Source organism: Artibeus jamaicensis, unplaced genomic scaffold, assembly GCF_021234435.1.
Source record: "Artibeus jamaicensis isolate MK-2021 breed Jamaican fruit bat unplaced genomic scaffold, CSHL_Jam_final contig_76, whole genome shotgun sequence".
NCBI classification, from domain to species: Eukaryota; Metazoa; Chordata; class Mammalia; order Chiroptera; family Phyllostomidae; genus Artibeus; species Artibeus jamaicensis.
Genome location: NW_026521954.1, coordinates 4164362 through 4181426, shown reverse-complemented (window position 1 = coordinate 4181426; position 17065 = coordinate 4164362). Strand labels below are relative to the sequence as shown.

Here is a 17065-nt window from a genome sequence, read left to right as displayed (position 1 = left end):
ATATGGTAGATCAGATCTCCTCAGCAGATCTCCCATAGCAAATCCATTTTCCCAAAGGGCATCGCCAGAGGATCAAACTACTACTAATTTTAATTAATTTAATAAAGGAATGGTATTCGAACACTTAAAGTAGAACCTGGGGAAGAGAGTAACAGGGTAGCCATTAATCAATCAAGTTATGACGGAGCATTACAAGGTATCAGTGGGGCGGAACAGACCATCCAGGAGAGGCATTAGGGAAGAAGCTAGAACGTTGCCATCTTGCCATCAGTGTTTTTCTAGTCAGCACTTACATTCCTAAAAGCTTCCTAACACCTAAATAATGTATTCAATGGTCTCCAAAAATGTAATAAACTGTCATTTTTAGATAAATTGAATATCAATCTCCCTGGCAGTTAATAATGTTAGCTACTGACTTACATGTCTGTCTTCCCAGCAAAGTATAATTTCACCACACCACCATGGGTCTTTAATTTGGTTTACCACTGTTGGGAAGGGATTTGGAAAGGCTATTTTCTAGTCTTATTGCCTTGGAGAAGGTTTTCTCACCTTATACATAGACTAAGAGTTGTAGTAATAGGTATTCTTTGTTGCAACATTTTTATCATCTGTTTTTGTCTACTTCCATTTTTCTCTAATTTTTAAAAAATATTTGGCAGAAGCTATTGGTGTGTTTTCCTGTTTTATAAAATGAGTGAACATTTAAAAGCTGGGGCTGTGCAAAGTACTTAATTCCTAATTTACTATTGATTACTCTTAAATACTTTTAATCTCCTAACATTGTATCTTTGTAGCACTTAACAGTATCCTTGCATAAAAGTTTAGTGTTTACAAAATGCTTCTGCATTTGTTCTATTATTCAGTCCTTGCAGCACTGCCAGAGAGGAGAGGGGTGGCTTTTATTACCCTGCGTGTGCAGAGGAGGGTTTGGAAGCTAAGAAGCCCCTTGACTGGCCTCGTGCCACAGACCCATTAAATGCTGGAGCCTGGGTGGAACCCACACTGCGAAGCCCAGGTGCAGGCTACCTGGTGACACTGCCTCCCACGGAATAAGGGCCGGGCGGTTTGGGAATGAGACCTTGTGGGTGCTCAGATGTGTCCCTCTTACTTTGCCAACCTAGAGAGGATGAGACTGAGACCTCTGCCCAGCGGAGAGAGACTCTCGGCTTTTGATGAAATCTCTCTCTCTGTCTCTCTCTTTCTTCCCCACCCCAACTTCTCTCCATCCCATCCACCCCCAGCTCTCCCTTTGTGTGTGTGACTCATGCCTTCTCATTCTCGAAGGCTCAGTCCACACCCCACTTCTTCCATTGAGGCCAACCCGGCTTCCTCAGCACAGCGGCTCTGTGGACAGGAAAGGGCGTCCTGGGTGGCATTGGGGTTGCAATGCTAGGCTTTACAAGACTCTAAGTCATAAATGCAGTGTTGTCTCAGGTCACACAGGCCTGGGAAAGGGCATTCATTTGTTCATTCAGCCATTCTTTCACTGAATAGCTGCTGACCGCGTATAGCTGCAAATAAGGCAGGTATGTCCCCCACTCTCTTCACGTTGCCTCCGGAGCAGCCTGGGGCTCCCCAGCCAGTGCTGTGAGCTGCAGCCCCTGCACCCAGCAGCCCCCGCCCAGCAGCAGAACGCTGCCTCTCTGCAGTGTCATGAGTAGGCGAAACTCATCTTTGCCTGGCAGCTGGAGGGCAGGCTGTAGGTTGGGGGAGCTGCCACATTCTGAAAGATGAGAACTAAATCGTGCTTCTTACTTCTGTCACTTTCTGTTTCTAGGCTCAGAAGAAAAGGGAGGAGAATTTGCTAGCATGCTTACAGAGCTTCTCTTTGAATTACATGTTGCAGCCACGCCTGACAAACTCAACAAGGTCAGCACCATTGGCATGGGGGGTTTTGCCTTTTAGAGGAAGGTCTGAGTTATAAAATTCTGGAGATCCACATGAAATGGAAAAACCCCAAATATCACATGGGTGGAGGGAAGTCTGCGGTCAGTAATTAAGCTCCAAGGAGGCTGCATAATGAAGTGTGATGGTAGAGAAGAGGCTAGACTGTCAGGAGACCTGTGTTTTAGTTGCAACTCGGTAGTAATTACCTTATGACCTTGAACAAGTCACTTCTCCTCAAAATAGAATTTTATCTTAGAGCAGTGGTTCTCTCCGGCATAGGGAGAGAAGAAACACCAAGGGGCTTTTTCAAATGCCACCTCCCTCCCCCCCTCCCTCCCCCTCCTGATAGGCCAGAATCAGGCAGAAAGAAAGAAGCAGGGCAGCCAGGTCAGCCCCATGTGCCCTCCCACCTGCAGTGCTGGGGCTACAGCTGTGGTCCAGAGCATCCCAGCTGCGAGTGTCTGGGTTCCTCTGCCTGTCCCACAGCAGGCTTTGCCAGTTAGTGCAAGGTCTTGCCACGGAGTTTCTTAAGGGGGACACTGACCACTAATTACTTAAAACTGTGTCATTTGTCCTATTCCCTCTCTTTTTGTTTTCCCTTTCTTCTCTTTAGCCAGCAGGAGTTGGCCCTCGTTTATCAAGGTGGGTGAGGAAAGGGCAGAGTGAGGCAGGGAGGAGGGAAGATGAGTCATTTCTTTGTCTCTGAAAGAGGTCACTGATTCTGTCAGGTCAGTGACCTGAACACAGTGGAAATTGCCTCATTCATCTCCGAGCAGCACCTGCCAGCGCTCCAGGAGCTTGTGTGGGCTCCCGGGTTATTTACGTAGTCGGTAGACCTGGGCGCCTCCATACAGATGCACCAGGGACAGCGTTGTTGGGTTCTGGGTCCCCAGATCTCTACACCATCAACTTGCCATTCGACCCTCTGACATATTAAACGTTCGATGTGTAAGCTTCCTTTCTAAATTCAGGGAGAAGCAGGTAGGAAGGGTGGTTTACACTTGTCCAGCTTAGACTTAATTTTTCAGGCACTCCTGTGAAATTTAACCAGTCACAGAGCAGCACCTGGTCATTCCAACAGCCCTTCTCTCCCCACTCCCTTCCCCCGTGAGGTTGGAAGACCCAGCACGGCGAGAGAAGATTAGAGCCATCGCTCATCTTCCCGGCGTGGTGTGTTATTAGGTTCATGAAACACTGAGGGCTTCGTGAGGACGTAGCGGATGAGGAAATTTGCTTTATCAATGACCCTGGCTAAATCTCCAACCTATATATTAAAAAAGTACTGTGGTTCTTCTATAGCTGGTCATGAAAAGTGAAGAATGTACTATCACTCTTTCAAGGTGACTGTCATTTTTTTCTTATCTGAGTGTCATGTTAGAGTGGTTTTTTTTAAACCCCTCCAGGCTTGTATAGTTCTCTCCATACTTTCTGTCCCCTTTTCCTACTTTATGTTCATCTGAAAGCAAGGTGTTTGGAAGGAGCTTACAGAATTGCCCCATCGTTCCTCAAATACACAGAGAACCAGCCTTGACCATGTAGGGCAACTTGATCCTGGTCTGGAGACTGGAATCTCTTGGTCTCCATGTTCACACAGTAAATGTCTTGCTTTGGCTGGGGGGCCTTCGCAGGCCATGAAAAAGGCCCGTGACTGGGTGGAAGATGACCAACCCATCGTGCCAGTAGGTGTGACGGACGAGGCAGAGGAGAAAACTAAGGAGGGAGAAGAGGGAGAGAAACCGGAAAACCCTGAAGAAGACAAAAAGGAAGAAAGGAGAACTAAAACCGTGGAGGTAAATTTATTTTACATTGTTCACCTGTAGAGCAGTAATATTATGTTAATTTTATTAGCAGCCTAATTTTAAGTGAGGAAAATCCATTTCATTTTTATTATAGAAATATGAGTATTACTATAATAAACACTAAAATTTCTCCATGCCAAGATAACTTGTGACTTAGCATAGGTGTGGTAGCTTTTCTTCATGTCTCTACAATTATAATTTAAAATGGGGAAAAAACACCAGATCTTAAGGAATATAGTTGATTTACCTTGAGGGTGAAATTTCATCTTGTATGAAAATTTGAAACCATAAAATGTCCTTATGCCTCATAATTAGCTAATTGAAGCTTTTATCCAAAAAAATTCTATCACTGTAGTTGTTATTGTTTAGTTTAATAAATATATATGTGCATAATTTATATCCTGCCTGTGTTCAAAAAGGAGTTTGCAATCATTTTATCTCACATTGGATACTAATTTTAGAGGAACTAATTTTTAAAATTAGTTCATTTGAGAAAAATACCCCTTGAGGCCTATTCCATTCAATCACCCATTCACACGCTTTCTGGAGCACCTGCCTGTTGTGTGCCCAGCACTGCCCTGGGGACGAGGGACATAGCTGTGACTAAGGCTTGCCATGTCCCGGGGAACCCAGCGGCACTCCCATCATCTGGCAGTGCTTCCACTTAGAAAAGTCTTAGACACGTCTTTGAATCATTGGGCAAACTTTTCAGGTCATATTTGTTTTTTAAAAGAATTATATATATATTTAATACCACAGGGTTTTTTTAAAGCATCTGCTCAGTGAATAATTTTCCTTCTCGCACTTGCTCACTCCAGGACGTGTACATGCTGTCCATCGAAAGCCTGGCAGAAGTCACAGCACGCTGTATTGAGCAGCTGCATAAAGTAGCAGAGTTAATTCTTCATGGGCAAGAAGAGGAAAAGCCAGCTCAGGACCAAGCAAAAGTTCTGATAAAGTAAATGTTATTTTAAACTCTTATTTTTCCAATTTTACATGTATATGCCATTTGAATACACACACACCCAGGCTACTAAAGATTCAGATTTCAAGTCAAATAATTCCAGTGTTTATGTTCACATTAAGGAACAAGGATTGTCTTAAGAAATGAACAATGTTAGCAAGGATAACAATAATTAACTAGACATTTCAGGAATTTATGAGGAGATTTAAGGGAAAACATTCAGAGCTCAGTAAGTGTTTATTTTAATAGACCAAGTCTTGGAAGTACAGACCTTTGAGGGTAATCACATTTTCAACACACCACACAGATACTGCAAGGAAACCTTGATGTGACTTCTCAGCAAGCGTCACAACAATGTGCAGACACACCAGCACTGTGCCCAGGGGCTTCTCTCAGCTCTGAATGCTCTGAATCCTGTCACCGATGGTCGCTACAGGTTCACTGTAGACTGCATGCATGCGGACATGTGCCGGTGTATGTTATATTCTCGAATACATACAAGTTAGTATTACTTTATCTAGTGAAATAAAATGTATGTATGTAACTTTATATACATGAAAATAGTTGGTATGGAGTTTGTTAAAATAATTGGCATAGAGTGGAAAAATAAGCCACTCACTTTTATACACCTAGCTGTGTGTTGTGGTATAGAAAATTAGCACAGGTCCGAACATCATCTCATTATTAGACAGACACAGGAGCCAAATATAAGAGCCTCCTAAAAATACTTGGCTGCATACACACACATCTCAACTCACTCATTGACTTCAGTAGCTAACTGGTCTTTGCTCATCGCTGCATTTGGCATTATAGGCTGGGGAGAAAATTTTTAGTGGAAGGATCTTCCACAAAGTCCATACGAGTCAATTGCAATTCCTCACTTGTGAGTATGTGTCACCTATTCTAGATTTTCATATCTATTCACATGAAAGTCAAAGATGTAAGAACTTTACATTCCCATCTTTAATATGCCCTGAAAAGAATATTGCTTGCTTCAATGTGTAGAAGGAAGAGGAAAAGGCAAAATAGGAAAAGGTCAAAATACTGATGAAAACACCCAGGTGCTGTTTTAGATTTGCTGTGCTGACTTGAGAGGGGAGGGCTAAAGTTCCGACGTGAGCAGGACCTGGCTCCTGGCTTCCCTCTGCTCTGCAGTCCCCATCATCACCCTCAGCCAGCTGCACAGCAAAGGGTATTCAGACCTCACGTCTGTCTGTATAAGTGCCTCTCCGCCCACATGCCTAAGAACATAGGCAGAATGGCTCTGGGCCATCTCCTAGCTTTACTCCTGACCCATTCTGCAGAGAAGTTCTGGTGGATGGATAGATGGCCAGATGGCCAGATAGATGAATATTGCTCCGCAAACCTAAGCACCGGCTGAGACAAGGACCCCTATGTCTCAGAACAAAGCTTACATCTATTTTCTGCACTACATCTTTTCTTAACTTTGAGTTATTATTTTTCTAATAGCATTTTAGTCACTATTCATGAAAGTCATATATATTATTTTTGAAAATCAGACAGCACCCACGTTGTTAGGTAATTAGGTTGTTTTCAGTTTTTATCATCATCTGTAATGTAACACATTGCTTTAGTGAAATATTTGTGTCCATCTTGTGTTATTTTCTTGGGGTAAAGTCTTGGAAGTAGAATGGCTGGAATAAACTTGAGTTTTGATATATCTTGAAAACATATTCTATGGGATCTTTCTCTTCAAGTATCTAATAAGAACAATCAAGGTATCATGAGATGCCTGAGTTTGAATACTAGCTCTGTCACTTCCCACTGCATGCCCTATGCAAGTTATCCATACTCCATGTCCCTAAGTGTCATTTTCTTAGTCTATAAAATGGGAATAATAATGTTATCCATAAGGTCACTGTGAGGATTAAATGTGATTATTTATACAAAAGTACCTAACATAGTGCCTCAATCTACGTTCATTTTTATTTGAAAATCATCAAAAAGCTAGAGAAAAGCCACTTGGCAAAAATCTTAACCCCTTTACACGTGGCCCTCGAGACTGGCAGGTATTCTATTGCTGAGGTCCTGATTTTAAAAAGAGGTAGGCTGCATTAGATGATTTATCTTCAGTTAAGCATGCGAAGAAACCCAGGATTAGATTAAACTATGCTTGTGAATCATGGAAAGTTATTAAGAAAAACATTCCTACAAAGCATCTTCAAATTTGTGTGCCATTCTTTTAAGTGGATTATGGTATTAATGTCAGTGATTGTCTTGATGGTTACATTACTTTACTTTATTGAAAATCCCCAAACCACTTTTTTTTTTAATTTCAGATTAACTACTGCAATGTGTAATGAAGTAGCCTCCCTATCAAAGAAGTTTACAAATTCCTTAACCACGGTTGGGGTAAGATTGTAATACCGATTCTTTTTTCACCTTTTTAAGGGAGATGGGTCTCCGAGGGGCTTCTGTCAAAAGTGGAGGATCCAGGGCCTCCTTGGTAGCTCCACAAAACAGAAGCTCGGCCAGGACCTTTGCTAAAACTAGGCACGGAGCACTGTCTCCAAGGACAGACAGGCAGCTCAGGTTCTCATCTGACTGGGTTTAGCCCTGACGCTGCCAGCTCAGGCTTCTGGGATGTTGGTGGGTTTTCGAGCAGCTCCAGGGAATAGTCACAGAATTGCTCTCCGTTCTTCTTCACACATGGTAGCTCCAGCACAGAGCTTCTCACACCTGAACATGCAAGTAGACCGCCTAGAGATCTCGTTAAAATGCAGATTCTGATTCAGTAGGTCTGGCATTTCTGACAAGCTCCCACATGATAACAACTTTTCTGACCCACAGTCCACAATTTGAGTAGCAAAGCTCAGCAGATAGGCTTCGTACTTGAGCTTGTGTGTATGTGTGTGTGTGTGTGCATGTGTGACTCTTGAACAACATAGGTTTGAACTGCTCAGGATCCACTTATCTGTGGGTTTTTTCCAAGAAATACTGTAAATGTATCTTCCTTATGATTTTCTTAATGAAATTTTATTTTCTCTGACTTACTCTGTTATAAGAATACAGTATGTAACACATATCATGTACAAAATATGGGTTAATTGACTATTTACATAAGCTGTAAGGCTTTCTGTCAACAGTAGGCTGTTAGTAGTTAAGATTTGGGGGCATCAAGAGTCACCCACAGACTTCTGACTGTTTGGGGGTTCAGCCCCCTACCCCCATGTTGTTCAAGGGTCAACTGTACATGTACACATGTGTACAAATGTTTACAGGCACAAAATCAGAAACACACAAGTTGCGATTTTGGAGAAAGGAAAAGCTAAGTCTAAATGGAGCTCACTGAGCTGCCTCTCCCCACAACAGCCCCCCTCATCTTGTGCCGTGATGAGTCGTTCACACCCAGTCCCTCTTTCTGTGCTCCACAATGGCCATTACTCATAACTTGAAGCTAATGAGTGTATATTGCTCTCCAGACTCTGTGAAAATTGCTTGTGCATCTCATTGATTCTGAAAACTAATGGCATTTTACTGCCCTCATTTTTATTATATTTTAGAGGTTTATTGATGATCAAGTAAACATGAAAGCAAAAACCATAATGGATTTTCTGGTTACTTACTAAAATGACTGGGCTTTTTAATATTTTTTTCTCTCACCAAAATTTCATTATGGTTTCCCCAGTAGAGTAATGTCAGTAAAAGGGGGCTGTTCTGGGAAGATGTATTTTATTTACATATTGTACTTTTGTTTACCATAAAGCCTTCTGGGTACAGTAAGGAAAACTGTCTACTAAGATTGCCGTCTCTATTTCCAGTCCCTTTAATTATTTATTGTCTAAGAGTAGATTGAACATTTTAGATAGAAGACTGTTGATGGGTGGACCAATGGTGGAGATGATAATGATGATACTGATGCTTGCTCTCATTTTTGAAAACCTACTTCATATCAGGCTCTGTATTCTGTGCTTTGCATATTTTTACATTTCGAAAACTGGGATCTGCAGACCTGTTTACAAGTTACATTTAAGGTTGTTTTAATTTTGCTGCTGGTTTGGAAGACACATCTTATAACCAAATGTCCATGTTTTGCATTTACATGAAGAAGTGGGGGAAAAAAGACTAATGAACCAGCCTGGAACTAATGTAGGTAATTAAAGTACTTAGCTCACCTGCAGAATTTAAGGGGGCTTCCCCCAAAAGAAACAACTTCAGTCATCTAGATAAATATTTAATGCAATATTTTAAAAAATCAAAATGAATGCCAAACGATTTTAAGTAAAGACGGGCCCCGCCCTGCACTGCTACATCTCGGCCTCACTCCCCTCAGCCTAAGCCCAGACCTGCTGCAAGTCTGCCACAGTGCAAAAGGTCTGAGTTTAAATTTCTAGCTTTGTGACCTTAAACAAGTTACTCAGCCTTCCTGATTGCCGTTTTTTCATCTTTAAATTATGGTTGTTGTGGTACCTATGTACCCACCTCCTGGGATTTCTGTCAAAATTAAATGAGATCATCCAGGGGACGCAGCAAGTAGGAAGCCCGGGCTCTAGCACCCTTTCCACTTCTCCTGTCCTTTCTGTCCCTCAGCAGAGTCGGTGTGTGACATTGCGTGTGGCATACCGTGCAGCATAAGCACCTAATCTGTCAATTTCATCCTTTTGATTCCGCAGAGTGACAAGAAGGCTGAAGTCCTTAACCCCATGATCAATAGTGTGTTGTTAGAGGTAAGTGTCCCCAGGGAGAACGTGCTTCTGAATCAAAGCAAATGTTAGAGCTACGCTTTTTCCCCAGGCAGCAAGTGTTACTATGATTCTAAATCATATCATCAGCAGTCTTTTTTTGAGTACATTTGTGGAGCTCAACCAGCTGTAAACCCTCCTGTGAAGCAACAATATGTAATTTCCAAGAATTCCTGACGATAAAGAGAAACGCAAAGTTTGCATGCTATTCCTGGTGCTGTTTTCTCTGGCAGAAGCAGATTTCTGTTGCTGAGTTTGACACCAGATTTGACACTGTGATTTTCCTAAAAATGGGCACTTCCCTTCATTCGCAATAATCTGTGGTTTATTTCACGGGGTCTAAGCTCCAGACTGGCCGAATGACAAGTGGAGCTGACCCTCTGCCTGTTCGGTGACCAGAGGCACCATCCTCTGCACTGCTCCGTGACCTCTCCACTCACCAGGACATTGTAGCGTAGAGAAGGAGGCTTTCCTGACACCTCTATGGCTTTGCCAGAAAGAGTGATGTAAGAAAGGCTCAGAGACATTCTTGAGTCAGGAGGCACGGCGTTCTACCTGTGGTTGGCGGGGAAGAGCCTTCCATTAGGGGCTACATAATACAAAGCAGACATATCTGTAGCCACAGGGCACCCAGCTGATGCCATAAAGGACTAACAAGTTAAGTTGCAACATGGGCCATGCATATACAGTAGGTTTTTGTAGTTTGCAGTAGGTGTCAATGGCAAAATTTGGAAATTACAAAACTTCAGGTAAGAGAGGGCTACCTATTATATACAGAGCAACATTTTGAGGAGTCATGCTTTACTGTTAAGGAAAACTACCGAGGTATTACCAAAAAAGTAACAAAGTGGTGGCCCCCGGTGTTATTTATTGTATAGGACAGAGCCACGTACAGAATGGAGTCAACCAGAAAGGACGAGACGTGTGGGGGCAGGTTCTCCGGGAACAGACACAATTAAGAGGCAACCCAAGCAATCAGAGGCAGAATATGGAACAAGGAAGTCTCTCCCCTGCCACCCAGAAGGCATCAGCAGATTAATTTGCTGTGTCAGTCACGGAGAATATGAGGCCAAGTACTTATTCACTCTCCCAGTGGAACTGCCTCATGTTTTAGTCGCCTGAAACTCTAAATGGCCTCTCCCTCTAACGCCGCTGTGTGTTGGAGCACCCCAGAACCTGCCCGGCGACATCAAATATGCAAACCAAGTAGAGGCACCAAGGCTCATGGGAGGATGCTAGGGTTCAAGGTTTGCCACACATAATGCACAGTATTTCCAGTTAGCTTTATGCAGATGGTTCTCACTCACTCATCTATAAGTTAGGGCAAACTAGAGCCCTCTTCATACTGTGCTTTGTGTTATTTCAAGACAGTGAGGATAGTTATCTGGGAAGGGAACAGTGATGACTAGACGTATTAGGTCGTGAATAACACATTGATGTGTCCTCAAAGTTGATGGAAATGGCTTGCCTCACTTTGAGTGAATTCTTCTCTCTGTTAATATGGATCATTAAGAGCTAAACACATTCCATCCCGAGGGATGTGTTTACATTTGCTAAAAGCCACCAATGTTACAAGAAAAATGCTATAAAATATTGTGGGGCTTGATGAGAGGGAACATTGTCATATCAGAAGATTCGTCAGAATTGAACTATGAAAACACCCCTTAACCATATTTCTGTCCCCTCTCAGGGCTGCAATAGCACGACATACATCCAGGATGCTTTCCAGCTGCTGCTGCCTGTTCTGCAGGTTTCACACATCCAGGCCAGTTGTTCAGAAGCACAGCCATGAGCTGGCTGGCCAGACCCCGTTCAATTAGAGGAAACAGCAGGCCATGTTGCTCTGATATACGTATCATTGAAGGTGATGTCTTCCACGCATCTGGCCACAGACACCCATTTGAGGACACTACAAGCAATTTTGCACAGACAGTATTGAGAATGCAAGTTTAAAGAGAAGATCACTTCTCTTCATGTATAGGGTTATTTTACAAGTAATTGTGTTTTCTTGGTGTTAATTTAAATGTACACAGCTTTGTATTGATAATTTTCTTTCATCTGAAATTCATTCACAAATACTGCCATTTTCCTGGTCAGGCATGCTATACTTGGAGATTCGTGGGCAAACCTTATACTTTTTTTTTAATCCTTTAAATTTCCACCTTTAAATTTTCTATTCTTAGAGTACTACTTTAAGTCAACTCCTATACTGAACTTAGTTTTGTTACATAAATGTCATGGACAAAGATAACACTACTTACAGATTTAGCTATAATAAAGGGAAACATAAGTATCTCTTTAGAGCCATTCCTTCTTGAAACAAGCATTTATTGACTTCCTCCTGTTTGTGCACAATAGAAAAATATGATCTCACTTCACTAAAAACAAGTATTCTGAAAGAGGGTTTATATAATTCTTAAACTGCATTAAAATACTAATAAATTTTCTTAAGCCTTGAAATATTTGAAGAACAAGGTACATTCATGGTTTTAAAAACATCTACTCTTCAATTTATTGTATTTTCCCACCCTTTCTTAACTCTATCCCAAACTTTGTTTAGAGTATGAAAATATGTATGAAAGAGGATTTAGTTTAAAATTGACTCCTTATGACCATAAATACACGATAGCACAATTACAAATCTTGGAAGTGTTCAAATAGAAAATCAAAGGGGTTTCGACTCAGTAGACTCCTAGGACTGCATTTTTAAATCTACTGTAGCTGAATCAGGCTGTTTTATGAATGCACAGATCATTCTCACCAGTAGCAAACATCATCAGTGCTGCTAAGGGGCCGAAAATGCTGGTGTGTGGGTTGCCTGACTGGTATATTGATCCAGGGAGGGCTGGACAGAAGAGCCTGCAGCCAGGAGAGGCATTGTCCACGGACACTTCTCTTCCTGAAGGCCCCATGCTTGCCCTGGGTGGGGTGCCCTATCTTGTTTCTCTCTCAGATGCCCCTACAGGCAGTTGCAAGATGTCTCTCCCAGGGGCTCTCTTTAGGACAAATAAAGCCTATACTTTCCCCAAGCGTGGGAAATCCCCCCTTTGCATTTGCTTTTATTCCCCTGATGGAGTAAGACTGCCTTCGTTCCACAAGGCATTTCCTTTGTCTGTGTTGTGTATTTCACTGGTGTGAACCCTGAAATGGCCAGATAGGAAACTTCAAAACAATTTATTTACAGTCTGGAAAAACACCATTCAAGGAGTCAATTAAAGATTTTTTCACTGCTTTTTGATTGCCTGAAATGTTCCTGCTATTAAATCTAGAAGAAATTAACTAATGAAAATGTTCTACCTCTTCAGAAATTTTAGACTTTTTATGTGTGGAGCAGAGAGGAAAGGACTTGCACAATTTCTTCACATCAGATTTTTTTAGCATCGGGTAGATTTATAGACATTCACTGGAAATGCCAAAGAAACAAATCATTTCAAGGAAGCTAGATTTCCAGAATTAGACTTTAACCCTAACTGCACCCATTTAGTGCATACCAAAATTTTAGTCATAAAATAAAATAGAAACCTGTAGAAGAATGAGATAATTATTCTTTTAGAAGTGGGTGACATCGTTTATGTTGCGTTTTCATGTGTTTTAATTGAATATTGAAAGTTGCCAGGTAAAGATATGAGCTGAGAGATGATCCCCAGGGCTAGCTTCATGGCCTGTGAACTAAAAGAGAATACTCAGTCACTATATATCCACCATCCAGGATTTCTCCTTTTCAGTACTGTGTTTTCACCATCACTTTAAATAATTGCTTCTTTGCTTTGCTTTAAAAGCTGGCAAAGCACAGGATACCAATCTGGGCAAAACGTTGGGCAGTTACTGAATGAATGATTTAGCAGGCTTACTTTGAAAGCTTTCTATTCCTTCAATAATCCTGTATATAAATTGGGTTCATTTCACTCTGTGCAATTACCCTGAACAAGCGTGCCAGATTTTTCTTCCATCGAGTGCAAAATAAGTTCTAGTGTAAATAATGAATGTAGCTCTGTGCCTGTGCCTTATTAAATAAAAAGCATCAAAAGCCTATTTCAAACTCAAAGCAAAAATGTGTCCAAGGAAAATTCCTTCAGGGTATTGATACACATGCTGCTAAAGGGCGAGATCGAGGCCCAAATCTGAAAGCAGGGGTCTCGTCTTAAACAGCCTCTCCTCCTGAGAACAGATGTCTCTCTTTTCTCTGGGTCTCACACTGGGCTGCACTTCAAGTGCATGGTTAAATGAGTGGTGTGAGTAGCTGGAGGCAGTGGCAGGGCTGAGCTGTGTTCCTTATTCCAACTCAGGAACCAGGGACCTGAGCTGCCTTCACAGGAGATGAAAGAAGCCCCGGCCTCAGGCAGCCTGAAGGGAAGTGCTGAGTACTGGGTAGATATCGGAACCCAGAAATGACAGCATTTCTGTCTAGAATTCAGCTGCCCCAGGTGCTCACCTGTGGGGAAAGTCACCTTCAACACAGGCAGCCATGCTCACTTCAGTTAGAAACAAAAGCAGGCAGATTCTAATGACAGTCATCCCAGAAGTCCAAAACGTAATGTGTCTTAGGGAAGTAATTTAGCAAAAATGTGAAATAAACATATTTCTCTCCTCCCCCCCCAAATAAATGTGTACACACTTTATGTACGTGTGTGTGTGTGCGGAACAGGTGGGGTAGAGCATAATACATGACTTCAGTCTCTATTTAATTTTATAAAAGCAATTGCTCTTCGGGGTTAAGGTAACTTTTATAATGTAAAAATTGCCCTTTGATCTTCCTCTCAAGTGTGCCCTACATTTTTATATTCAGATCCAGCTCCAACTTGGTACTTAAATCCTCGTGTTTCTATAGGCGCATCAGAAGGAATCATCCTGAAAATTCCTCCGAGAACTGTAATTTTGCCCAGTTTTTGTAGTTGATTAGAATAAGGAAAGCTGTAGGAGTGGATTCAGACAAAAAAAATAAACTTTTGTTAACCATTTGTTTCATTTTCCTAGAGATCTTATTACTTATTCAGGTTTATGTTCCTTTTCCACATGCTCATCTATAATAGGTGCTCCATTCAATATCTGCAAATAAACAAAACTGGGGAAAGACATCATTCTGTTCTTTTTATTAATTTATTTTTGTGCCCCCAAAATAATCTGACTTACTCCACCCTTGGAACACTCTGCCTTCAGCAATGATTACATTATTACAGCCCAACAGTGAGAAAGGTGTTGATTGAGTTTCTGGTATCTCTGGCATCTCGGATCACCGTGGACCGGGAAGAGAGGCTGATTATGCAAGGTCGGGATTTTGGGTTGGGACTTAAGCTACATTTACCTTGTCTGGCTCCAAGAGTGTTTTTCTCTGCATGAGCTGTCAGCCAAAAAGAAACAGGATTAGGTCTACCGGTGGTCACTGCCGACTCACTTGACAGGCCCGTCTCTGCTATTAGTCTCCCAGGAATGCCTTACTGCAAAAGCAGAACAAGGACGTTTCTTGCATGCCTTCCCAGAGCACAGAAGTTCAGGGTGACTCAGAAACCCCATGTCACCCTGACCTGCATTGCAGCACCAGGCTTCCAGAGCTGCCACTTGGAGGGGAAAACCAGCGTAGAAGCCAAGGCCAGATGGATGAAACCTTGGCAGAGAGCAAAGCCCAGCCTCTGCCTTTGAACCCCTGCCATCTTTATCCTTTTTCTCTCTCGGTATTTTTTTTCTGACAATCATTAAGTGCCTCTCTTCCAGGGTCTGCTTGTAAAGTCCTGCCTCTCTTTTCTATATCCCTTCTTCCTCTTCTCTTTCTCTATAATTTATATTATCCTTTCTCCATTTACCTCACCAGAAAACATTCCATCCAAAAAACTTAAATAATAATAATTAGTATGTATTTACCATGTGCTGGGCACTATGCTGAATGATCTATATGTTTTATTCCATTTCATTTCCATAATTACCTACTCTGGTAGATATTATTACAAGAAAAGCATTGAGACCCAGAGAAATTATATAACTCACCTAATGTTATGAAACTAGTGAAACAAAGCCAGGATTCAAACCCGGGTCCATGTGACCTGACTAGCTAGCATTTTAAACATTTATACAGAGTCTTCTAATGAAAGAGGAATATGTCGTGTTATTTTTGGAGACATCTGAATACTTGTATGTTTAGCTCTCTTAATGCTGGGAGGTGGATTTATAGCTGAAAGATTTGGTCATCAGCTTCAGTTGTTGCCATGAAACTAAGAACAAGCTGGGACTAAAGAGACACGGAAGGAAGCCATGCAAGGTTATTGGGCCCGTGGGCTGTTCTCACCACAGGCCTCTCCACCGCTTCACAGACACGTGCATCAAGCAGCTTCCTGGTCATCGTCAACACAGCATCCCCTCTCTTCTCTCAGGGGTGCCCTTGTCTCACAGGTGCCTTTGCTGCTCCTAAAATAGCTCCATTTCCTCCTCCCACCCCCCCGCTTGGTGCCAGGGAAGCCCATTTGTGTATCACTACCCTTCCTGAAAATCTTTAACCCTCTACTACCTGTGTAGAGCATGAGTTTTTTTTTTAAGAGAGAAAGGAAGGAGAGAGAGAGAGACAGAGGTGGGGGAAGAGAGAGAGTGAGAAATCAATTTGTTGTGGAGTAAAATGAAATCTCTGTAATAACAGAGCCCAAGATGTGTCACTGGTTGTAAATAGAAAGCTACAGTATGGTACTTGTAGTATATTTACCTAAAATAACATATGCACACACACAAATATACTACATGCACACCTGGGCATGCATGCACACTCCCCCAGTTGAAGAAGACCTGGAAAAATACACACAGAACTGTTAACAGTGCTTTCGAGCAGGACAGAAAGGGTCAGAGAGAATGTCAGAATTTGACATACCAACTGAAGGGCACTCCAGTGTGGTTTGCAATATTTAGATATTTTTATAATGAAAATATTAATAAATGACTCTTGAAATGTTAAACGTTAAAACAAGAAGCCAAAGAAAATTGCTTCTGATCAGGAAAACAAGAAGATAGGGCCCTGCCAGAGACTTAAAGTGAAAATACACAGATTATTTTTATGTAGAAGAGCTAGAGTTGGGGTAAGAATCAAAATGATTTGGATTTCTTTCTTATCAATGTCCCTATAAGGTTCTAAAACAATTCCGATGACTACAAATCTCTTCTTGCTTTCCTCAGAAAAGCCCAAACCAAGCATTTCAAATGTCTGGTTTGTAAAGACTGATGCAGTGATACAAACAGAAAAACTTGTCATTTCTCTCTCCTTGGAGGAGGACCCCAACTCTGTCGGCCAGATAGTCCCTCTGACCTTCTGACTAACCCTGAACAGCTCTGGGGTGTGTGATGACACAGACGCAATTTCAGAAACTTCTGGAGGAAAACACCACACAGATGAATAAGTTTGTGGTTCAGCGTTATTAGCTTGGTGCATATCATATTTGCAAGAGGCAGTTTACAATCTGTTTATCTTGACAAATGGAGCACAAGGGGATTTTAATACCTGCATTTGCAATTTCTGTCTCTCTGTCTCCAAATTTACGGCAGAAATGTAGACACGAAAAATGTGTCAAGGTCGAATGAACTGAGGTCTCTGCTCTACGCCTAAGCTTCATGTCACTCAAAGGAGGGTAATAAATGGAAAGCAAAAAAAAAGGCTCAGCAGATAACGAATCTGAGTCCTAAGGACATTTCTGAGCTTCAATATAGATTTGTGATTTACTTGGTGTTGCCCAAATCACTTG

The 17065-nt window shown here is 41.9% G+C and overlaps 1 protein-coding gene across 2 annotated transcripts in view; it reads left to right on the top strand.

The window, feature by feature from the left end:
• FAM114A1 (family with sequence similarity 114 member A1) overlaps window positions 1-14414 on the top strand; it is a 59432-nt gene extending 45018 nt beyond the window's left edge. For both annotated transcript variants that reach the window (XM_053672421.1, XM_053672422.1), the window contains 6 exons: window positions 1778-1869; window positions 3516-3677; window positions 4505-4644; window positions 6951-7023; window positions 9285-9338; window positions 11044-14414. In XM_053672421.1, the coding sequence (XP_053528396.1) occupies window positions 1778-1869; window positions 3516-3677; window positions 4505-4644; window positions 6951-7023; window positions 9285-9338; window positions 11044-11145 (623 nt within the window). In that variant the 3' untranslated portion in view covers window positions 11146-14414. The remainder of the gene's footprint in view (window positions 1-1777; window positions 1870-3515; window positions 3678-4504; window positions 4645-6950; window positions 7024-9284; window positions 9339-11043) is intronic.
• The last annotated feature ends 2651 nt before the right edge of the window (window positions 14415-17065 follow it).